At 42.6% G+C, this 22,844-nt stretch overlaps 1 protein-coding gene across 5 annotated transcripts in view; it reads left to right on the top strand.

Annotated features, from left to right (window-relative positions):
- MDGA1 (MAM domain containing glycosylphosphatidylinositol anchor 1) overlaps positions 1 to 22,844 on the top strand; it is a 544,714-nt gene that overhangs the window by 519,587 nt on the left and 2,283 nt on the right. For all 5 annotated transcript variants that reach the window (XR_012801245.1, XM_075598786.1, XM_075598783.1 and 2 more), the window contains 2 exons: positions 5,519 to 5,649; positions 18,106 to 18,214. Coding sequence is in view for 4 of the 5 variants with exons in the window: in XM_075598786.1 (XP_075454901.1) it covers positions 5,519 to 5,649; positions 18,106 to 18,214 (240 nt within the window). In the remaining variant the exon portion in view is untranslated. Of the gene's footprint in view, positions 1 to 5,518; positions 5,650 to 18,105; positions 18,215 to 22,844 lie in introns of those variants that run through there.

The following is a 22,844-nucleotide window of genomic DNA, read 5'->3' on the forward strand; positions in this document are numbered from 1 at the left end:
ACAGGGTATACATTATATACAAGACATTGCGTGCACCGTTAAAGAAAATATATATTATGGGCGAATGAAACAGTTACAGACCAGATTAAAAGGTGAGACAGCCTTAGATTTGAAAGAACTTAAACTGGTGGTGGATGTGAGAGTCTCTGGTAGGTTGTTCCAGTTTTGGGGTGCACGGTAAGAGAAGGAGGAGCGGCCGGATACTTTGTTGAGCCTTGGAGCATGAACAGTCTTTTGGAGTCTGATCTCAGGTGATAAGTCTGCATGTGGTAGGGGTGAGGAGCTTGTTCAGATAGCTGGGTAGCTTGCCTAGAAAGAAATTAAAGGCAAGACAGGAAAGGTGAACTTTGCGCCTAGACTCTAGTGATGACCAATCTAGTTCTTTGAGCATTTCGCAGTGATGTGTGTTGTAGTTACATTGGAGAACAAAACGACAAATTGAATTGTAGAGGGTGTCAAGTTTGCTAAGGTGGGTTTGAGGTGCCGTGCCATATACTATGTCTCCATAGTCAATAATTGGCATTAGCATCTGCTGTGCGATACGCTTTCTGACCAGGAGACTTAGGGAGGATTTGTTCCTGTAAAGTACCCCTAGTTTGGCATAGGTCTTGGTTGTCAGGGTATCAATGTGCATCCCGAATGTTAAGTGGGAGTCAAACCATAAGCCCAGGTATTTAAAACTAGTAACAGGAGTTAGGGTGGTGTTAGCGTTGGTTCTAATCTGGAGCTCAGTCGCTGGAAGCTTTAAAATTTTTGTCTTGGTCCCAAATACCATTGTTACAGTTTTGTCAGTGTTTAAAAACAGTTTGTTTTGGGAAATCCAGTTTTTGAGTCTCAAAAAGTCAGACTGAAGTATGTGTTGAAGGTCAGAGAGGCTATGACTGTGTGCATATAGGATTGTGTCATCTGCATACATGTGTACTGAGGCTTCCTTACAAGCTGTGGGAAGATCATTAATGAACACTGAGAAGAGTAGGGGCCCCAGAACAGAGCCTTGCGGGACACCACAGGTGATATCCAGGGGGTTGGAGTTAGAGCCTGAGATGGACACATGTTGGGATTTTCCTGATAGGTAGGACTGAAACCAGTTTAAAGCATGCTTCCCTATTCCAGAGCTCTGGAGTTTGTTAAGCAGGATAGCATGATCAACTGTATCAAAAGCCTTAGGAATACTGCACCAGTGAGTTGTCCCCGTTCCATTCCACACTGGATTTCATTGCAAACTTTTAGCAGGGTAGTTACGGTGGAGTGTTTGGGACGAAAGCCAGATTGGAATTGGCTAGGGAAATTTGTCTTGGTATAGTAATCGTTTAATAGGGAGTGGACACATTTTTCCATGACTTTGGATTGAATTGGGAGAAGTGAAATTGGTCTGTAGTTTGAGACAGTGTTTTTGTCCCCACTTTTGAAGATTGGGACAACTCTGGCAGTTTTCCAGGTCTTAGGGATATGGCCTGCAGACAGGATAGAGTTGACTATGGAAGCAATTGGTTTGGCAATGGCTGGGGCACCAAGTCGTAGGAACCTAGATTGTAGTAAGTCAGGTCCACATTGGCTGCTTAGTTTTAGTTTGAGGAGCGCTTGTGTAATCTCCTCTTCAGATACTGGGCCAAATTGAAAATTGTGGGCAGTGTTGGGAGGGGGTGGGGCTATGTGGGCACTCCCAGGATGAGATTCAGGTTTGTGGTTTGGGTTGCGTTTTGCTAATAAGTTAGTGGCACACCCCACAAAGTAATCATTGAATGCATTTGCAATGTCAGTGGGGTTTGTCAGAGTAATATCCCTCTTAGTGATATTACTTGGTTGTTGATGGTTAGGAGGCTGGAATATATTGTTGATAACCTTCCAGAAGTTATCTGGGTTTGATGTATTTTGGTGGAGATTGTCAGAGTAATATTGTGCTTTTGCGTGCCTTGTTTGCTTTGTGCACATGTTCCGCATGCATCTGTAGTGATTAAGTTCCTTGGTAGTGCCAGTTACTTTGTAGCTTTTCCACAAGGTATCCCTGAGCTGGTAGAGTGCAATAAGGTCAGATGTAACACATGGAAGATGGGCCCCCCTTACCCTTATTTTGCGTACTGGAGCATGGGTATCGCAGAGTTTTAAGAACTCGGATTGGAAATAGTCGAGCGCAGAATCGGGGTCGGGAATTAAATCGATTCTGTGCCATGGGCAGTTGGTAAGGTCATCCAGAAACTGTTGTGGGTTAAAGTTTTTAAATGTTCTATTGAGGAGAACTTTAGGGCTTGAATGGGGCGGTTTAATTTTCCTTACACAGTACACTATTGCATGGTCACTGAAAATGTCAGGAAGGATGCCAGAGGATTGGATTCTGCTGGGGTTTGAGGAGAGAATCCAGTCTAGCAAGGAATGGTTATGCGATTTCAGGTTTGTCCGTGTGGGTTGGGAAATGAGTTGCGATAGGTTAAGTGACTTGAGTTGTATCTGGATTTTATGGTTTTTAGGATCAAGCCAGTTGAAGTTGAAATCCCCAAGAACTAGCAGCTCACTCTTCTCGTTCAGAGAGGAAATGGAGCCAAGAAACTGGGTGATATCAGCCAGGGATTGTAGAGGGGCTTTAGGGGGGCGGTAGATGCCAGCGAGAAAGATGGGCTTAGAAAGGGGAGGCAGATTTTGCCAACTAGAAATTCAAAAGAGGGTGGGCTTGGGGGGCAATTTAACAGTGTAAATTGTAATGTGTCTGCAATATAAAATAACACCCCATCTCCTCTCTTTGACCTATCTCTCCTAAAAATGGAGTATCCCTGAATGGCGATATTTGCATTAGGGGTTTTATGGGTTAGCCATGTTTCTGTAAGAACGATGGCTTTGGGTTTATGCATAAGGCACCATGCCCTTAGTTTGTCCAGTTTGGGCAGCAGGCTCCGGATATTTATATGGGCGACAGATAGGCCTTTTTGGAATTTAAAGGTGGAATTCTCAGGGGTATGGGACAGATTTGAAATGGGAGGACCTGGGTTAGGTTCAATATCACCTGCTAAAGAGAGTAATAGTATGAGCAGAAATTTGGGTAGTTGTTTGCAAGTTGTAAATGTGTGGTGTTTGCCATTCGAGTGAGCAGTGGTTGGTGTGCTGGTTTTTAGAGTACTCCACCAACATTCCATAGATAGTGCAAGGCTTTTGAGTAGTCCAGGGTGTATGGTGATGTTGGGTGTGGGCAAGGAGGGAGGAGTTTGTAGTGGATAGAGGGAGTAACATCTCCATGAGGCCAGGAGAAAGAAAAAAGTTAAGGTACATAGCACTTTCATGATGCCAGAGGTAGGCAGTGCTGCATGGAGCTGTTGTGAGCAAAGTGAGTGTGTGCAGACTAAACAGCAGGGGTGTGCCTGTTCCTTGTCAAATGTTTTGCTGCATTGCAATGCTAGAGTCAGTTCTGGGTTTCAGTGGGCTGAGTTGGTGTGGGAGTTATTTTTGTGCAGTCAGTTTTGGGAGAGGCTGCAGTGAAATAAGTTGTAAAGGGGTGTGGGGTTAAAATTTGCAGGTTAACAAGCATGGGATCAAAGTGTGGACATATAAGCTCACCGTTTGTTGCCTTGAGTAAGAGAGTTTACAGTATGTGTATCAATGCATCTGTATGTGCATCAGTGTGTGCATACTGTATGTGTTTCGGAGTGTGTGTGTGTGTGTGTGTGTGTGTGTGTGTGTGTGTATGTGTATCTGTATCAGTGGGTCTGTATGTGTATCAGTGTGTGTGTATGTGTATCAGTGGGTCTGTATGAGTGTGTGTGTATGTGCATCAGTGTGTGTGTGGTGTCTATATCAGTGTGTGTATGTGTATCAGTGTGTGTGTACAGTATGTCCATCAGTGGATCTGTATGTGCAGTGTTCGACAAACCTATACATTGTGGCGAGCTCCTATTGGCCCAAGCAGCACACGTGTGATACTAGGTGGCGAGTAGATTTTTTTGTTCGGAGAGTAGATTTTTTGGTGATTTGTCGACCACTGTGTATGTGCATCAGTGTGTGTGTGTATGTGTATCAGTCGGTCTGTATGTGCATCAGTGTGTCTGTATGTGTATCAATGTGTGTGTATGTACAGTATATCAGTATGTGTGTGTGTGTGTGTGTGTGCATCAGTGTGTGTTTATGGTGTATATTTGTGTATGTATGTGGTGTGTGTGTGTGTGTGTGTGTGTGTGTGTGTGTGTGTGTGTGTGTGTGTGTGTGTGTGTGTGTGTGTGTGTGTGTGTGTGTGTGTTTAGCAAGGTTAAACTGCATCAGGTTTGGTCATTCTTTTTTTTTCTTTTTGGAGTTGACACTTTGAGGTTTGGAAAGTGGGGAGGATTTTTTCATCCGGGGCTTTCAAGATGGAGCATTATTATGTAATCTATAATTGGCACCAACATATGCTGGAGCACAGTACAATGTGGGGGTAGAATTAGAACAAAACTTAAAATACATTCAACTTAAAACATAATTAAGCAATTGGTAATAAGGCCCCTGCTCAAAGAAGTTTACTACCAGTATGTACAGCTTGTATATCTTTATTTATATAGGGACAGCTATGTACATAGAGCGTCACAGCAGTAACACACGGGACAATTATAATATAAGACATAGTGGAAATAAGCGGTTGAGAGATAAAAGTAACATTAGGAAAAGGAGTCCCTGCCCCGAATAGCTTACAATCTAAATGGTAAGTAGGGAGAACATAGAGACAGTAGGAGGGCATTCTGGTAAGTGCGTCTGCGGGGGGCCATGGTCGATGTATAAGGTGAGGAGTTCATGTGAACTGAGACGTGGAGAAGGAAGGACAGGTGGAGATATATGAATGGAGTTAGAGGAATAATGAGTCTGGGAGAAAGAAACGTGTAGTTTATAAAGACGTGAGGTCAGAGCACATATGAGTAGTAGAGGAGGCGTGGCTGTGGTAGGAGAGATAGTTTAGTGATTAGAGGTGAGTGAGGACTGCGCAGTGGAAATTAAGGATAAGGATAGAGTGGAAGCTGTGAGAAATGCAGTATATGAGTGGGGGTGCTGCAGAGAGAAGAGTGCTGCTGTGTCTGAGGTCTGTGATAGAAATGTTCCTCCTTTCCAGCACAGATCATAGTCAGTATCCAGGGCCAATAGCTGTTCTGTTGTTCTCTTGTGCCAGTCCTGTTCAACTCCACCTTGTATGCCACTTATAAAAAGGGCCACTTTAAAGATGACCTCTTTACTTGTAGGCTGCTGCCCCTATCTAAAACGTATAGGAGACTGATGACATGAATTGGTGTGGGAATAAAGCTATTCTGCATGGTACCTACCGGCAGAGGGACATCTCTCTATGGATGGACCCATTAGGAAGAACGGAGCTCCCCACAAGCAGCCGTGGCTTGTACTGTCCCCGGAGCCACGATGTTTACTTCTCCGGGACCAGTATGGCCAATGGAAATTTAAATTGTAATAAATAATGGTAAAAACAATAATAGCCAACTGAAGAATGGTGGGGGGAATACTCTATATGGGAATACTCTATCATCCTCTGAGCCCATGTGTCCACCATTTTATTTTACAGGAGACTTGAATCTTCTGGTCCGTGTGAAGAGTATCGGCAACATGGACAAGCAGGTGTGGACCTTGAGCGGTAACAAGGGAAACAGGTGGCAACACGCCAATTCCACCATCAGCCCATCAGGATCTTTCCAGGTGAGCATCTCCAGACATACAATCGACACAATAGTTGGGATTTCAGGAGGTTCCCAGTTACATTTGTTGAGTTGGAAAGATAAAATATCAACTCATTTGATGAATTCTGCAATCATTCTTGTCTACAGTATGATGCTTAAAGCATTGGTTAAAATTATTCTAGAACCCAAACCTTGTTATCTTCAACCCCAAATCTTGTGTTTTCAACTACTGCTCTCTCAGACCATTGACCGTCAATTAATGTATACGGTAAAGTACATATTTTCATGATGCAGATTTACTGCCGGGGGATTTTGTTACCAGAAGATGTTATTCAACATTGACGGTCATTTAATTATCTGGAGAACCACAATCTGCCATCGCAAGCATCCAACCAATACAAACACCAAGAAACGGAGCAGCAATGCAGAATAAAAAGGAAAGAACTAAACACATAAATATAATATATAGAGGTACTTAGCGTTATTGCCGTGGATCATAAAACCGCCCTGTAATTGTCTGGCATCCAAAAGAAGAACTCATCCTCTTCAGTTATAAAGTTGATGCCTTAAATATTCAAGCAATAAAAACAGACTAGCTACTGTATACTGTAGAAGATGCTCAAGTATTTCATTCAGGACCAATGTGACCGGGTCTCGTGTGTCTCGATGGGGAATGCATTCTTTTCCTGAATTCTTTGGAAGGGATCACCAAATCTCAACCAGGTACGGAGATGTTAGTCTTTAATACACTCGCCGTGCACATTGATTTCCCGCCTCGCCCGCTCTCCATCGCGCCCCCTTCTCTTTGCTTTGGGAAGAAGAATGCTGGGATTTTATTTTTGAGGCAGTATCTAATCTTTCAACTTGACCTCACATTTATGATAAGGTTTTTATTCATTTATTACTTTTTTTGTGACAGTTTTCATGGTTCTCTTCCTTTTTAAGGGGAGATCCCACTGTAAATTAAGCAATGACACATATAATAAATGTTTTTGCTCATATAGCACTGGCAGTGTATGCAGTGCTGTACATAGAGTTTTGTAGGCACCATAATTCCCTGCCTTATTGAGTTATAAGTCTCATTTTGGTGCTTGAAGCACCTACGGGGACTTGCCCAAGGTCATAGAAGAGGAGGTGGAGTACGCATATATGTTAAACTGGATCTAAAACCTATTATAAGGGATGATGTCTATGAAGGGAATGAGGAAAATGTAGAGACTTTGTGGATAGAAATTAGCAGTGGAGGTAAAAGTATAAGGAAAATGTTTGTGGGAATATGCTATAAACCACCAAATATCTGTGAGATTGAGGAAGCTAAAATACTTTTGGAAATGAAGAAGGCATCAAAACTGGCTCATGTTTGCATAATGGGGGATTTTAATTATCCAGACATAGACTGGGGAAATGAGATTAGCATTATAGCAAAAGGAAACAGGTTTTTGGGGTTGAGGTCACGACAGGTCATCCTGCGCGTGTTTGCTGAGAGGCTGAGACGGAGCCTGCCTGAGGCACAAGTGGCGTTTTTCAACTTCTGCGGTGCCGCGATCCGGATCCTATGCGTTCATCCGTGGACCCCCACTTCTGCACCAGTGTGAGTCTTCGTTTCCCCCTGTCAGCGGTATGATAGTCCTCTCTGGCGGTTTTAACTTGAATCACCTTGGATTGTCGCTATTTTCTTTGTTTTTTCCCTTTTTTTACATTGAATATATATTTTTTAGTGTACTGTGTGTGTTTTACTGTTTAGGGTTTCGATTTTTCAGAGTCCATATGTATGGTCACTTAAACTTTAGAAAGGCAGATTTTAATAAACTGATGTCTAATCTGTAATACACTGGGATGATGTTTTTGCAGGGAAAAATTTTAGAAGATAAATGGGCAGTCTTTAAAACATTGTTAGAAAAGTCAAAACCAATGTGGCTAAATAAACAGGTAGGGGAGGAAATGGACAAGAAGAGGAAGACGTTTAGATTCTTTAAGTCGGAAGTGACGGAGACATCGTATCAGAATTATAAGAAATGTAACAAAAATTGCAAAAGGACAATCAAAGTAGCAAAAATGGATAATGAAAAAAGGATTGCAATAGAAAGTAAGGTCAACCCTAAAAATGTTCTTTAAGTACCTTAATAACCAAAAAAAATGAGAAAATAAAATAGAGGACCCTTTCAGTGTGAGCTGGGTAGGCAGATTATTGGAGATAAGGAAAAAGGTGAGGTATTAAACAAATTCTTTGCCTCTGTATTTACCGGGGAAGAATACATTTCAATAGTAGTGCTGCAGGAGGAAGTCACAACCTCTTTATTAATGGACAATTGGTTAACTGAGAGGGAGTGGCTCAGTGAGTAAAGACACTGACTGGCACTGAGAGTTTGAAGCAGGGGAGTCTTACATTTTGCTGTATTAGACCTCATTTGCATTTACCTGCCCACGTTTCCAGTCTCTTCAAGTCCTTCTGAAGAGAAATTACATCCTGCTCTGATTCTATTACCTTACACAATTTAGTATCATCAGCAAAGATGGAGACTTTGCTCTCGATCCCAACCTCAAGGTCATTAATAAACAAGTTAAAAATCAGGGGTCCCAGTACCGATCCCTGAGGTACTCCACTCACGACTTTAGCCCAACCTGAAAAAGTTCCATTTATGACAACCCTCTGTTGTCTGTCCTTTAACCAGTTTTCAATCCAGGTGCATATATTATTACTGAGTCCAATTTTCTTTATTTTGTACACCAACCTCTTGTGTGAAACCGTATCAAAAGCCTTTGCAAAATCTAAGTAGACCATATCAATAGCATTACCCTGGTCTAAATTCCTACTTACCTCCTCAAAGACACAAATAAGGTTAGTTTGGCAAAATCTATCCTTCATAAATCCATGCTGACTATTACTAATAATTTTGTTTTCCATTAGGTATTCCTGAATATTATCCCGTATTAAACCTTCAAGCAGTTTCCCTACTATTGAAGTCAGGCTTAGAAGTCTGTAATTTCCCGGTTGTGATCTAGCTCCCTTTTTAAATATAGGCAACACATCTGCTTTACGCCAATCTTGTGGTACTGAGCCTGTGGAAATGGAGTCTTTGAATTTTAAATATAATGGTTTGGCTATTACTGAGCTTAACTCCTTGAGAACTCTTGGATGTATGCCATCGGGGCCAGGTGCCTTATTTACTTAATTTTTTTTTTCACGTCTCTTATGAACTTCTTCCTCAGTTAACCATGGAGGTTGTGGCTTCCTCCTGCGGCACTACTATTGAACTTGATTCTTCCCTGGTAAACGCAGAGGCAAAGAATTTGTTTAATACCTCAGCTTTTTCCGTATCTCCAATAATCTGCCTACCCATCTCCCACTGAAAGGGTCCTATATTTTCTTTTCTCATTTTTTTGTTATTAAGGTACTTAAAAAACTTTTTAGGGTTGACCTTACTTTCTATTGCAATCCTTTTTATTCATTATCCATTTTTGCTAATTTGATTGCCCTTTTGCAATTTTTGTTACATTCCTTATAATTCTGATACGATGTCTCTGTCCCTTCTGACTTAAAGAATCTAAACGCCTTCCTCTTCTTGTCCATTTCCTCCCATACCTGTTTATTTAGCCACATTGGTTTTGACTTATTTCTTTTATACTTATTACCCAAGGGTATACACTGATAAGTATGCTTTTCTAACAATGTTTTAAAGACTGCCCATTTACTGTATCTTCTACATTTTTCCCTGCAAAAACATCATCCCAATGTATTACTACTAGATTAGACCTCAGTTTATTAAAATCTGCCTTTCTAAAGTTTAAGGTCTTTGTTAAACCCAAGAAATCTATTTTTTGATAATGTATTTAAAATGAGACCATGTTATGATCACTGTTACCCAAATGTTCCAGGACTTGAATATTTGTTATTACTTCTACATTGTTTGATATGACCAAATCCGGTACTGCCCCTCTCCTGGTTGGTTCCTCAATAATTTGGGTCATATAATTGTCTTTAAGCAACCCCAAAAACCTGTTTCCTTTTGTTGTAACGCTAATCTCATTGCCCCAGTCTATGGCCCGGGCCATAGAGGTGTGGGGAGAGCGGAGGCGCGCTAACGCTGAGGCTCGCCTGCTTCAGTCAGCGCGATTGAACGGACTTGCAGGCGAGCCAGCGTGCGCGATGGGAGCCGGGGGGGAGGTGGTTGGAGGCGGGGCAGTGACGTCGCTGGGCCAATCGCCCGCGACGCACTGACGTCAATGTCACGGCGCCGACGTCACGGCGCCGTGACGTTGACGCTGCTGTGCTGTGATTGGAGGTTTTCAGCCGACAGCGCGCTGAAAAACAGCTTGGCGCTCGACTGAAACCTCCAACGCCTCCGCACGCCTGCGGACGCTCGCGTGAGCCCCCTCTCAAGGCATCCTCATTGAGGATGCAGGGGGTAAGCGCGGAGCGTCCACACGCCTCAGCACGGCCTGTCCGTCTATGGACTCGGCCTTAGTCTGGATAATTAAAATCCCTCATTATGCAAACATGACCCAGTTTTGATGCCTTTTCCATTTGCAAAATATTTTAGCTTCCTCAATCTCACAGATATTTGGTGGTTTATAGCATATTCCCACAAACATTTTCTTAATACTTTTACCTCCACTGCTAATTTCTATCCACAAAGTCTCTACATTTTCATCATTCCCTTCATAGACATCATCCCTTATAATAGGTTTTAGATCCAGTTTAACATATAAACATACTCCACCTCCCCTTCTATTTGTTCGATCCTTCCGAAAAAGGGAATAACCCACTAAATTAACTGTCAAGTCATGAGTTTCATCCCACCATGTTTCAGTAATGCCTATGATATCATACTGCTCCCTTGCAGCTATTAATTCAAGCTCCCCCATTTTATCTGTCAGGCTTCTTGCATTAGCAAGCATGCATTTAAGTTTTTTTTCAGCCTGTACTATTATCTTATCTGCTCCTTCCTTTCTGCGCCCACTTGGTTTAGTATTTAGAAGTTTTCTAATATTATCTGTATTTACTATGAGTGTCTCACTGCTTGTCAAACTCGCACTTGCCCCCATTCTACCTCCATACCACCTTGTATCCTCCTCTATTCCATTTAGTTCATTATCTGTTTCATTCCCCACCCCCCTCCACCCTAGTTTAAAATCTCCTCCAACCTTTTTAGCATTCTCCCCCCTAGCACAGCATTTGGGAAGCAAGAACAAACAGGTAACTTACAAATCAAATGGGTTTAAATTAGGGGAATCCTTGATGGAGAAGGATTTAGGAGTGCTTGTAGACAGAGCACAAAGAACACTGTACGATGTAAAGAAAATACATACAGATAAGGCCCTATTGATGCACTCAAAATCTGAAGAGGGAGGTCACCCTGATAAAAAGCAACAACACAGAATTGATCTGAACCAACCTTGGAGTAGTTTTAGAAAATGCTTTATTAAATATTAATTAAAAATTGGTACCAGAATAAATGGTGAATAGAGTGAACTGTATACATTAAGTGCTATTGGGCAAATTGGCAAAATGTTTGACCTCAATAAACATGAGCACAATGAATAACAGGAAGCGCAAAACCAACGCCTATGGTATAAGGCAGGAGGGGCTAACTGTGGTGTGTGACGTCACCGGAGCGCTATATAAATAAATATGTGTATACCCAAAGGAGACACTAAAGTTGTGTGATGAGTAGCTCACTGTGTGGCTTACATCAATAGTAAATTGTGTAGATAAAACAGTAGCAAAGAAGATCAATAATACACACAAGATATAATTGCTGCTGACACAAATATACTGCTGAACATAAATGGTCAGATGTACTGGGGCAGAAATGGTGTGAACCCCACACAAACTGTCCCTGCTGGTTAATAACTACACACAGGGACAGAAAATGGGGAAAGGGAGTACCCTACACACCAATATAGGCTAACCCTGTGGGGAAAGAATCAAGCAACATGATCGTGTAATCCACTGACTCTGACCCTCAATAACATACCCCTACAGCACACGGGGGGGGGGAGAGGGGGGGTTGGAGGACAGAAAAGAGGGAAAGAGGACCCTGATAACGTATCTGTGATCTGTGCTGGCCCTGGGTACTTGTAGACAGCAGGCTTAGAAATAGTGCCCAATGTCATGCAGTAGCTGCAAAGGCAAACAAGATCTTATCTTGCATTAAACAGGCAATGGATGGAAGGGAAGTAAATATAATTATGCCCCTTTATAAAGCATTAGTAAGACCACACCTTGAATATGGAGTACAATTTTGGGCAGCAATCCTTAGAAAATACATTATGGAACTAGAGAGAGTGCAGAGAAGAGCCACCAAATGAATAAAAGGGGATGGAGAATCTAACTATGTAACTTATGAGGAGAGGCTAGCTAAATTAGATTTGTTTACATTAGAAAAGAGGCGTCTAAGAGGGGATAAGATAACTATATACAAATATATCCGGGGACAGTAAAAGGAGCTTTTAAAAGAACTATTCATCCCACGAAAAGTACAAAGGACTGAAAGCCATCCCCTCAGGTTGGAAGAAAGAAGATTTCACCAGCAACAAAGGAAAGGGTTCTTTCCAGTAAGGGCAGTTAAATGTGTGGGATACATTACCCATGGAGACTGTGATGGCAGATACAATAGATTTGCTCAAAAAAAGGTTGGACATCTTTTTAGAAAGGAAAGGTATACAAGGATATACCAAATAAGTATACATGGGAAGGACGCTGATCCAGGGAGAAATCTGATTGCCAATTCTTGGAGTCAGGAAGGGATTTATTTTTCCCCTTATGAGATATCATTGGATGATATGACTCTGGGTTTTTTTGTTTGCCTTCCTCTGGATCAATAAGTAAGTATAGATATAGGATAAAGTATCTGTCGCCTAAATTTAGCGTAGGTTGAACTTGATGGACGTGTCTTTTTTCAACTTCATCTGCTATGTCACTATGTTACTATGTCACTATGTAACTATGTAACTATATGAAGCTGACACTGGGATCTGAACCAGCGATACCCACTTCAAAGACAGTCACCACAGAGCTGATCTTTCGACCTTTAAATCTGCGTCATTGTCTGTCAGATAGAAGCGCCCCCTCTGCCCTCCACCCCCCCCCCCCCCCAGGATTTATGACAAACCAAAAAATCAACTGAGATGCGCTTTTTCGTGGTTTGGAAACGAGCGCGTATTAATTGGCGTCTGATTTAAACTGAATTAGACTGTTACAGATAAAAAAATTAAATAAAAATTCCCTTTTCACTGAACACAAAGAAGTCACGTTTTGCACTTCCGAAAAGTCACACTTTCTGAAGGTGCCAATTACATTTGCAGACTGTTGTATTTGTATTTATCCTCTGGAAATAACTACCTCTTCAAGGCTATTTAAAAAAATTTGAGCTCTCTGCACGTGTTGGAAATTAAACCTTTATTTCTCATCCTGTCTATAGCACAAACTTATCTGCAATATAGCACGTAATTTTGCCTGCAACTAAAGTAACAAAAGTAAACATTGGTAATGTTCTCCCCTTAAATCAGCCACGTGAAAAATGGAGTCAAATTGATGCCGAAAACGGCACCAGATTAACACATGGAATGTAATTAGAAGCAGTGGGATATTGTTTTCTTTTTTTATAAATCTGGTGTAGTTTGTTGCCTGCATCACTTGTGCTCCACATTCTCATCGAAGAGCAAAGGACCCAATAACAGTGTATAACGGTGTTTCCCCCACCCAATGGCAGATTCCTCTGTTACCAGGTGTTTGGTGCATGCTACCTGTTGGCTCACAGGATGCTGAGTGGTCCGCCGATGTTAGTGGGGCCGTCTGGACAGGCTTCTGGTGTACATTACTGTTGTCCATTCCTGGGTACACGGCGCCTCCATCTGCTGCCGGCTCCAGATGTATGGAGGCAATCTCCCACAGAAGAACCGTACTCCTCTCCCCCCAGTAAGATTACACACCAGGCAGAAGGTATAGAGAACTGGAACCGATTTATTGGTCTTCTGCTTACACAGTATCAGGGCCGTCCTGCCCTATACTGTTCTCGGCAGGTCTCCAACTTCTGGATGGTCTCTGGAGCTCCACTCCGGGCCAAAGGCACCTGAAGCTGACCTCTAGCAGGGACAGGGGAATGGTAACCACTCATTCTCCCCCAAGGGGAAGAGGAACAGGGGAGGCCAATGCACAAGCAATCCTGCCTGATACCTGTCTCTCTAAAGGGTAGAGACACGGCCTAAATCTGGTGGTGCAGCTCCTTAAGTACAATGAGAGGAAGGTACAAGGTCCAAGCCCATGATTGGGCAGAACACAGGCCTTGTCCCACCTCCTCCCCTATCACTCAAGGGAGCTGCATCTGCGGGGACAACCCATAATTGGTCCTGTCACTGCCTGTGCTGTTACCAGGGCTTGCATGACAGGGAGGGCAGACTGGTAGCCAAATAAGGCATGGCTACAATTGTTTAGTAAATGTGGCCCTGTTTTCCTTGCTCCATCTTTGATAAATAACCTCCTCTTACCGTACAGTGTTTGGGAAATACGCCTGAAGAAGCCTGTAGTGTTATTTTATTTTTTTCAATTTTATATTTTATTCACTTTTCAAAGGTACAGCCATTGTGATATACATTATAACACTTTCAATTTGTTCTGTAACACATCCGCACCTTTTTATGTGACAAGACGACTTCACATATAAACACACTGAACAAAGACTCGAGGGGGGGGGGGGGGAGATGACACATTAGGAAGGGAGGGAGGGGGGAGGGGAAGGGAACCCTGAGTTCACTTCAGATGATACCATTGTGGACCAGCACCTCTCATGATTTACACCCTCATTTTGAGTGATTCCGCATACTCTGCACGACCCTTGTGTGCTGCGTGTATGTCCCATCTGACCTCCCTGTATGTATCCTCTATCTGTCTCTCCCGTCACCTTCCATTTGCACTGCCGTGCGTCAAAGGAGAACTCACCTTTCTCTATCAAAGCCAAAAGGTGGCATTGCTCACCCCTGCGATGTCTGTCTGCGCCAACCATGGAAGCCAGACGGCCTGTAGTGATTTTAATAGCATTTTCTGCTTGAGAACAGGATTAAAAGAGTATATTTTCCATGTATGGACCAATCAATAATATTAATAACCTTCTCAGGTGAGCAAAAGTTCACTGACCTTTTAATAAATCCTTTTTAATCCCTTAATCTTGTTTATTTTGGCAGTATATTTTCTCACAGTAAGCATGGATAATTATCTATCAACATTTAACCTTCCCCCTCCCAGAGGGAAGCAGAAACACATTGGTGCAATGGAAGGGTTCGGGTAGTTTGTGATAAGATGCATGCCACTTTGTCTTTATATCGCTCCTTATTTCAAAGATCTGCAAAGAAAAATTATTTGAGGTCATTCGTGCAGACAGCTCTGGGGTGGAATATATTTCCAATGCTCTGGTCAGCATGGCAGCATCCAGAGGGGAGAGAGAGAAACAATAATGCTATCGCATCATTTAGCTGAGGGCAGTGACTCCGGTCAAAGTGAGGAACATCGGACCAAACTTTATGCTATCTAACACACCCTAACATCAACACCCCCAAACCTTAATGGGATCCTCTGTGTGGCTGGACTAGAGTCCCTCCTCATGCATACTCCATCGCACAATCAGCAGCCACAAACATTATCTAATGCTGTCTCATAAGGGGGAAAATAAATTCCTTCCTGACTCCGAGAATTGGCGATCAGATTACTCCCTGGATCAACATCCTTCCCATGTTTATTTATTTGGTATATCCCTGTATAACTTTCCTTTCTATAAAGATGTCCACCCTTTTTTTGAACAAATCTATTGTATCTGCCATCACAGTCTCCATGGGTAATGAATTCCACATTTTAACTGCCCTTACTGTAAAGAAACCTTTCCTTTGTTGCTGGTGAAATCTCCTTTCCTCCAACCATAAGGGATGGCCCCGAGTCCTTTGTACTGCCCGTGGGATGAATAGTTCTTTTGAAAGCTCCTTTTATTGTCCCCGAATATATTTGTATATAGTCATCATCTCCCCTCTTAGACGCCTCTTTTCTAAGGTAAATAAATATAATTTAGCCTCTCCTCATAAATCTTCTTTATTAATTTGGTGGCTCTTCTCTGCACTTTCTCTAGTTCCATAATGTATTTTCCAAGAGTGACGCCCAAAATTGTACTCCTTATTCAAGGTGTGGTCTTACTAATGCTTTGTAAAGGGGCATAATTATGGTTACTTCCCTTCCATCCATTGTCTGTTTAATGCAAGATAAGATCTTATTTGCCTTTTGCAGCTACTGCCTGAACTATTGCTAAGCCTGCTATCTATAAGCACTCTTTAATCCTTCTCCATCAAGGTTTGGCCAAATTGTGTCCAATTTAATTTGTAAGTCGCCTTTCTATTCTTGCTTCCCAAATGCATAACCTTACATTTATCTGTATTAAACCTCATCTGCCATTTACCTGCTCAAGTTTTCAGTCTCTCCTAGTCCTTCTGAAGAGAAATTACATCCTGCTCTGATTCTATTACCTCACACAATTTAGTATCATCAGCAAAGATGGAGACTTTGCTCTCGATACCAACCTCAAGGTCATTAATAAACAAGTTAAAAAGCAGGGGTCCCAGTACCGATCCCTGAGGTACTCCATGCACCACTTTGAAACATGAGAAAGTTCCATTTATGGCAATTATCTGTTTTCTGTCCTTTAACCAGTTTATGATCCAGTGCAAATATATTTTTACCCAGATTAATTTTCTTTATTTTGTACACTAACCTCTTGTGTGGAACCGTATCAAAAGCCTTTTGCAAAATCTAAGTAGACCACATCAACTGCATTACCCTGGTTTAAATTCCTACTTTCCTCAAAGAATCTAAATTCCTTTCTTTCCTCAAAGAAACTAATAAGGTTAGTTTGGCACAACCTATCCTTCATAAATCCATGCTGACTGTTACTAATAATTTGGTTATCCAGTAGGTATTCCTCAAAATTATCGCGTACTAAACCTATTAGTAGCTTCTCCACTATTGATGTCAGGCTTACAGGTCTGTAATTCCCGGTTGTGATCTGGCTCCCTTTTTAAATATAAGCTCCACGTCTGCTTTACGCCAATCTTGTGGTACTCAGCCTGTGGAAATGGAGTATTTTAATATTAAATCTAACAGTTTAACTTTGCTGAACTTAGCTTCTTAATAACCCTTGGATGTATGCCATTGGGGCCTAGTGTCTTATTTACTTTCATTTTATCAAGCTACCTATGAATTTCTTCTTCAGTTAACCAATTGTTCGTTAATATAGAGGTTCTGGCTACCCCCTGTTGCAATATTTTTGCAATTGATTCCTCCCTGGTATATACAGAAGAAAAGAATTGATTTAATACCTCTGCTTTTTCCTTATCTCCAATAATCTGCCTGCCCATCTCACACTGAAAGGGCCCTATATTTTCTTTTCTAGTCTTTTTGTTATTAAGGTCCTTATAGGACTTTTTAGTGGTGATCTTACTTTGCATTGCATTTTACATTTTTGCTAATCTGATTGCCCTTTTGCAACTTCTAATAGGATATATTTCATTCCATGACATTATTGTTCCCTTTTTGCCTGAAAAGGCTTTGGTACTTCTGTGCTGTTAATACATTTAAGACATTGTGCATTAACTAGCTTACAGTTGGTGCAGAAGTACTGTATGTTTTTTCTACTGTAGCTCTGAGCTAGTTCTCGTGAACTGAACATTTGTTCACAAGTAAAAAGATCCCTTGTGAGCAGATTCACACGTCTCAGACAGGTCTGTGCACCCTTCTTTCCCCCGTTATCTCCCAGCATACAGTGCTTCCACTGCAGCAAGGGATTCTGGGTAATGACATTGAAATGAACGCACACTGTGTTACTTTTTGCTTCGTATCCATTTTAACATGCCTGCTACATGGGTCTGTAAGTATGCGAATCTGGTATTGTTTCCACAAGTTGTTGTGTTCTAATCTCTGAAGAATTGTAATGCTGGTTCGCTATCAGGCACAGTATCACAATCCCAACGTCCAACACATGGTCAATTCTGCAGGACCAATGCAGCTAGCAAAACTGTGGCCCAGATGCACGGAGCTCTGCTAAATCGGGGCAAATAATGTGACGTTGCCTAAATAGGTAATGGGTATGCCCTAATGCTAATTATATGCAAAAAGAACATCCGTTAGTTATCTAATTATAATACTCTTTTGCCATGTAAAGTTACAATACCTTGCGTTATACCTGAACTATCTAAAACTGGTGTTTTTGAGCACTGCAATCTCTCCATCTGTTATTTAGAAGGAGGTTTGAGATGATATCTTTATATTTATTTGGGAAGGTGCGTGCTAAAATAGGTGTTATAATTAGGCTAACAGAGGTACTGTAAATCTATCAGGCCCATTGAGCTCTATTAAAGACTAATTCTTTAACCACTGCACCGCTCCACGTTCTTGGCTTTTGTCATGGTTGTAACAATGCTTGTGTCTGTCTCAATACAGGTCATCTTTGAGGCGGTGAGGGGCTCAGACTTTGAAGGGGACATCGCCATTGATGATGTCACAGTGAAAAAAGGAGAATGTCCAAGAAAGCAGATTGTTCCAACTAAAGGTTAGTGTGCAAAGCGAGCGCACGGGAAGGGCATGTCAAGGGCACGGGAAAGGCATGGGAAGCGAGGTAACACTTCTGTACTGTAGGAAGAAGGAGTCACCAGGAGTCCCGGCTAAATGCTGGTGATTGATGTATTTTTAGACCACACCATAAGCATATCAATATAATGATGATGATGATACTGCACCGACACACTTTATTCGAGCAAATACCCAGTATGTACCTGGCAGATACCTGGAATGCGCCGCTCCTCACCTCTGACAAGCCCCGTTGCGTTTGCCTTCCCAGCCTGGGTTCATGCCTGGCTGATGGGCGGCTGATCTGTTAAATGATAATGATTAGGATTTAATAGGCTGCAATGCTTCGCGTGTCTACCAGATGGCATAAATTCATGAATTGTAATGCAGTATATATATATACTGCACCGACACACTTTATTCGAGCAAATACCCAGTATGTACCTGGCAGATACCTGGAATGCGCCGCTCCTCACCTCTGACAAGCCCCGTTGCGTTTGCCTTCCCAGCCTGGGTTCATGCCTGGCTGACGGGCGGCTGATCTGTTAAATGATAATGATTAGGATTTAATAGGCTGCAATGCTTCGCGTGTCTACCAGATGGCATAAATTCATGAATTGTAATGCAGTATATATATATATACTGTGCAGTATTTGCAGCCAGCGGGAATAAAATACTTCAATCCCTGCCTGGAAAATAACCCAATGCACTCGGGCAGAAAACAGTCACAAACCTCAATACACCCGGGTATACCCGAATTCGTGGGACTAGCCGAGCTCGAATAAAGTGTGTCGCCAGTGTAATAATAATTGTTTCTGAAGAGAACACTGATCATGAAACACCATTATGTATAGCAGAAGGAGTGGCTCAGTGAGTAAAGACACTCACTGTAAACAATGGAACTGAATTTGAGTCAGGGGAACCTGGTTCAATTCCTGGTGTCAGCTCCTTGTGACCTTGGGCAAGTCAACTCTCACTTGGGCAAGTCTCACTGTGCCTCAGGCACCAAAAGCCCAATCTCTCTGCCAGCCTCATGCATTGGCACCGACAGTGTTAAGACTCGAAGTGACAGCGGGTTACTGAAGTCCGAGAGGGAGTATTTGAGTTGGAACAAAGGTAGAAAAGATGTCTGTATTAACTGTGTTAAAGATGGATCACGTAAACAGGGCATAAAATACACAAGCCAGCGAGGAATCTAAGGACAGAATTGAATTTGCTGCAAGAATAACATTTACATATTATTTTATTGCAACAACATTTCAACTCAGTGGGGACTTCGGGACAGAGAACTTACACGGGGAAAACACAGGCTCTTTTTATTAAAATAAAGGATAAAAAATACATAGGTTTCAGTATTTTATTGTTGGGCTTTATTCTTTGTTGATACAACCTCCATGGGGGGTCTGTCAGCCTATCATTGCAATCCCTGTTTGAGTTCTTCGTCTGTGTCATTTTATGGTACAGTGTGCATAGCAGATGATGCTATTGGATGAGAAACGCAAGGAAATCCTTTGACTTAGAAGGATGAAAGTCAAAAGTGTCTATTTATCAGTGTCTCGCGGCTGCAAAACTGGTGCAAAAATGGCAGCAGATTTATCCCCTAATGGGATTTGGGGACCTTTTAAAGCACTGGTTATGCCCAAGTTTTTTGATAAATAAATCCCCAAGTCCATCACATAGGGAAACCGGGCAATCTCGGAAGGTCCCGTTATTGGAGCCTCTTACTGTCGCTCCAACGCTGGAACCAAGTCAGAGCAAAAAATCAGCTGCACGTTCCTCAAAGAGAATCCAATTGCTTTCAAAAAGGATTTTCTTAATTAAATCTGGTGCTGCTTTGGAACCCTTTTTGGCACCGTTTTGCAGCCGCGAGATTTTGACAAGTAGACCTCTATTTATCAAGGCAAAAGTGGTGTAATGCTGGTGCTAAAAAAAGAATTGCCCCAGATGTATCAAAGAGAGAAAACTATTGGAATACTTAGGGATTTTTTCTTTTCAATTGTCGTGCCCCAGAATTGCACCCCGTTTGGTCTGATACCGATACCCCATACACCAAAACACCCATATTTCTTCAAGTCTAAGGGGAGTGATGTATCAAGGAAAATGTGGAGCAAAATTAATACAAATTGTGTCTTTTTGATCTTGCTTTGATTTGTATAAATGTACAATATCCAGGTTTTTCCTCCAAATTTTGCACCATGTGTTTGTAGAGAGTCAGTAGGAGGAGTTGGGGGGAGTTACATGGTGCACAGATTATAATGAGATGTATCACATTCTGCGTCTCTGCCTCAGCTTGCACCTTGGGGAGAGTCAGTAGGAGGAGTTGGGGGAATTACATGGTGCACAGATTATGAGACGTATCACATTCTGCGTCTCTGCCCCAGCTCGCACCTTGGGGAGGGTCAGTAGGAGGAGTTGGGGGAATTACATGGGGCACAGATTATAATGAGATGTATCACATTCTGCGTCTCTCCTCCAGCTTGCACCTTGGGGAGGGTCAGTAGGAGGAGTTGGGGGGAGTTACATGGGGCACAGATTATAATGAGATGTATCACATTCTGCGTCTCTGTCCCAAGCTTGCACCTTGGGGAGAGTCAGTAGGAGGAGTTGGGGGGAGTTACATGGGGCACAGATTATAATGAGATGTATCACATTCTCCGTCTCTGCCCCAGCTTGCACCTTTGGGAGAGTCAGTAGGAGGAGTTGGGGGGAGTTACATGGTGCACAAATTATAATGAGATGTATCACATTCTGCGTCTCTGTCCCAGCTTGCACCTTGGGGAGAGTCAGTAGGAGGAGTTAGGAGGCGTTGGTTTATACACACATTATAATGAGATGTATCACATTCTGCGTCTCTGCCCCAGCTTGCACCTTGGGGAGAGTCAGTAGGAGGAGTTGGAGGAGTTACATGGGGCACAGATTATAATGAGATGTATCACATTCTCCGTCTCTGCCCCAGCTTGCACCTTTGGGAGAGTCAGTAGGAGGAGTTGGGGGGAGTTACATGGTGCACAAATTATAATGAGATGTATCACATTCTGCGTCTCTGTCCCAGCTTGCACCTTGGGGAGAGTCAGTAGGAGGAGTTAGGAGGCGTTGGTTTATACACACATTATAATGAGATGTATCACATTCTGCGTCTCTGCCCCAGCTTGCACCTTGGGGAGAGTCAGTAGGAGGAGTTGGAGGAGTTACATGGGGCACAGATTGTAATGAGATGTATCACATTCTGCGTCTCTGCCCCAGCTTGCACCTTGGGGAGAGTCAGTAGGAGGAGTTGGGAGGAGTTACATGGTGCACAGATTATAATGAGATGTATCACATTCTGTGTCTCTGTCCTTGGGGAGAGTCAGTAGGAGGAGTTAGGAGGCGTTGGTTTATACACACATAATGAGATGTATCACATTCTGCGTCTCTGCCCCACCTTGCACCTTGGGGAGAGTCAGTAGGAGGAGTTAGGAGGCGTTGGTTTATACACACATTATAATGAGATGTATCACATTCTGCGTCTCTGCCCCAGCTTGCACCTTGGGGAGAGTCAGTAGGAGGAGTTGGGAGGCGTTGGTTTATACACACATTATAATGAGATGTATCACATTCTGCGTCTCTGCCCCAGCTTGCACCTTGGGGAGAGTCAGTAGGAGGAGTTGGAGGAGTTACATGGGGCACAGATTATAATGAGATGTATCGCATTCTCCGTCTCTGCCCCAGCTTGCACCTTTGGGAGAGTCAGTAGGAGGAGTTGGGGGGAGTTACATGGTGCACAAATTATAATGAGATGTATCACATTCTGCGTCTCTGTCCCAGCTTGCACCTTGGGGAGAGTCAGTAGGAGGAGTTAGGAGGCGTTGGTTTATACACACATTATAATGAGATGTATCACATTCTGCGTCTCTGCCCCAGCTTGCACCTTGGGGAGAGTCAGTAGGAGGAGTTGGAGGAGTTACATGGGGCACAGATTGTAATGAGATGTATCACATTCTGTGTCTCTGCCCCAGCTTGCACCTTGGGGAGAGTAAGTAGGAGGAGTTGGAGGAGTTACATGGGGCACAGATTATAATGAGATGTATCACATTCTGCGTCTCTGCCCCAGCTTGCACCTTGGGGAGAGTCAGTAGGAGGAGTTGGGAGGAGTTACATGGTGCACAGATTATAATGAGATGTATCACATTCTGTGTCTCTGTCCTTGGGGAGAGTCAGTAGGAGGAGTTAGGAGGCTTTGGTTTATACACACATAATGAGATGTATCACATTCTGCGTCTCTGCCCCACCTTGCACCTTGGGGAGAGTCAGTAGGAGGAGTTAGGAGGCGTTGGTTTATACACACATTATAATGAGATGTATCACATTCTGCGTCTCTGCCCCAGCTTGCACCTTGGGGAGAGTCAGTAGGAGGAGTTGGGAGGCGTTGGTTTATACACACATTATAATGAGATGTATCACATTCTGCGTCTCTGTGCATCACTTATTTTCTCTTGTATTTGCTTCAAACTATCCACCAGGTCCTAAGGGAGCGTAAACCTTTCAGGGTAACAATTTGCACCAAAAGAAACACTCCCCCATTCTGTACAAACAGAAAATGCAGCAATGTTTCAAAGTAAACTTCAATTCACACT

The sequence above is a fragment of the Ascaphus truei genome, chromosome 4, assembly GCF_040206685.1.
Source record: "Ascaphus truei isolate aAscTru1 chromosome 4, aAscTru1.hap1, whole genome shotgun sequence".
NCBI classification, from domain to species: domain Eukaryota; kingdom Metazoa; phylum Chordata; class Amphibia; order Anura; family Ascaphidae; genus Ascaphus; species Ascaphus truei.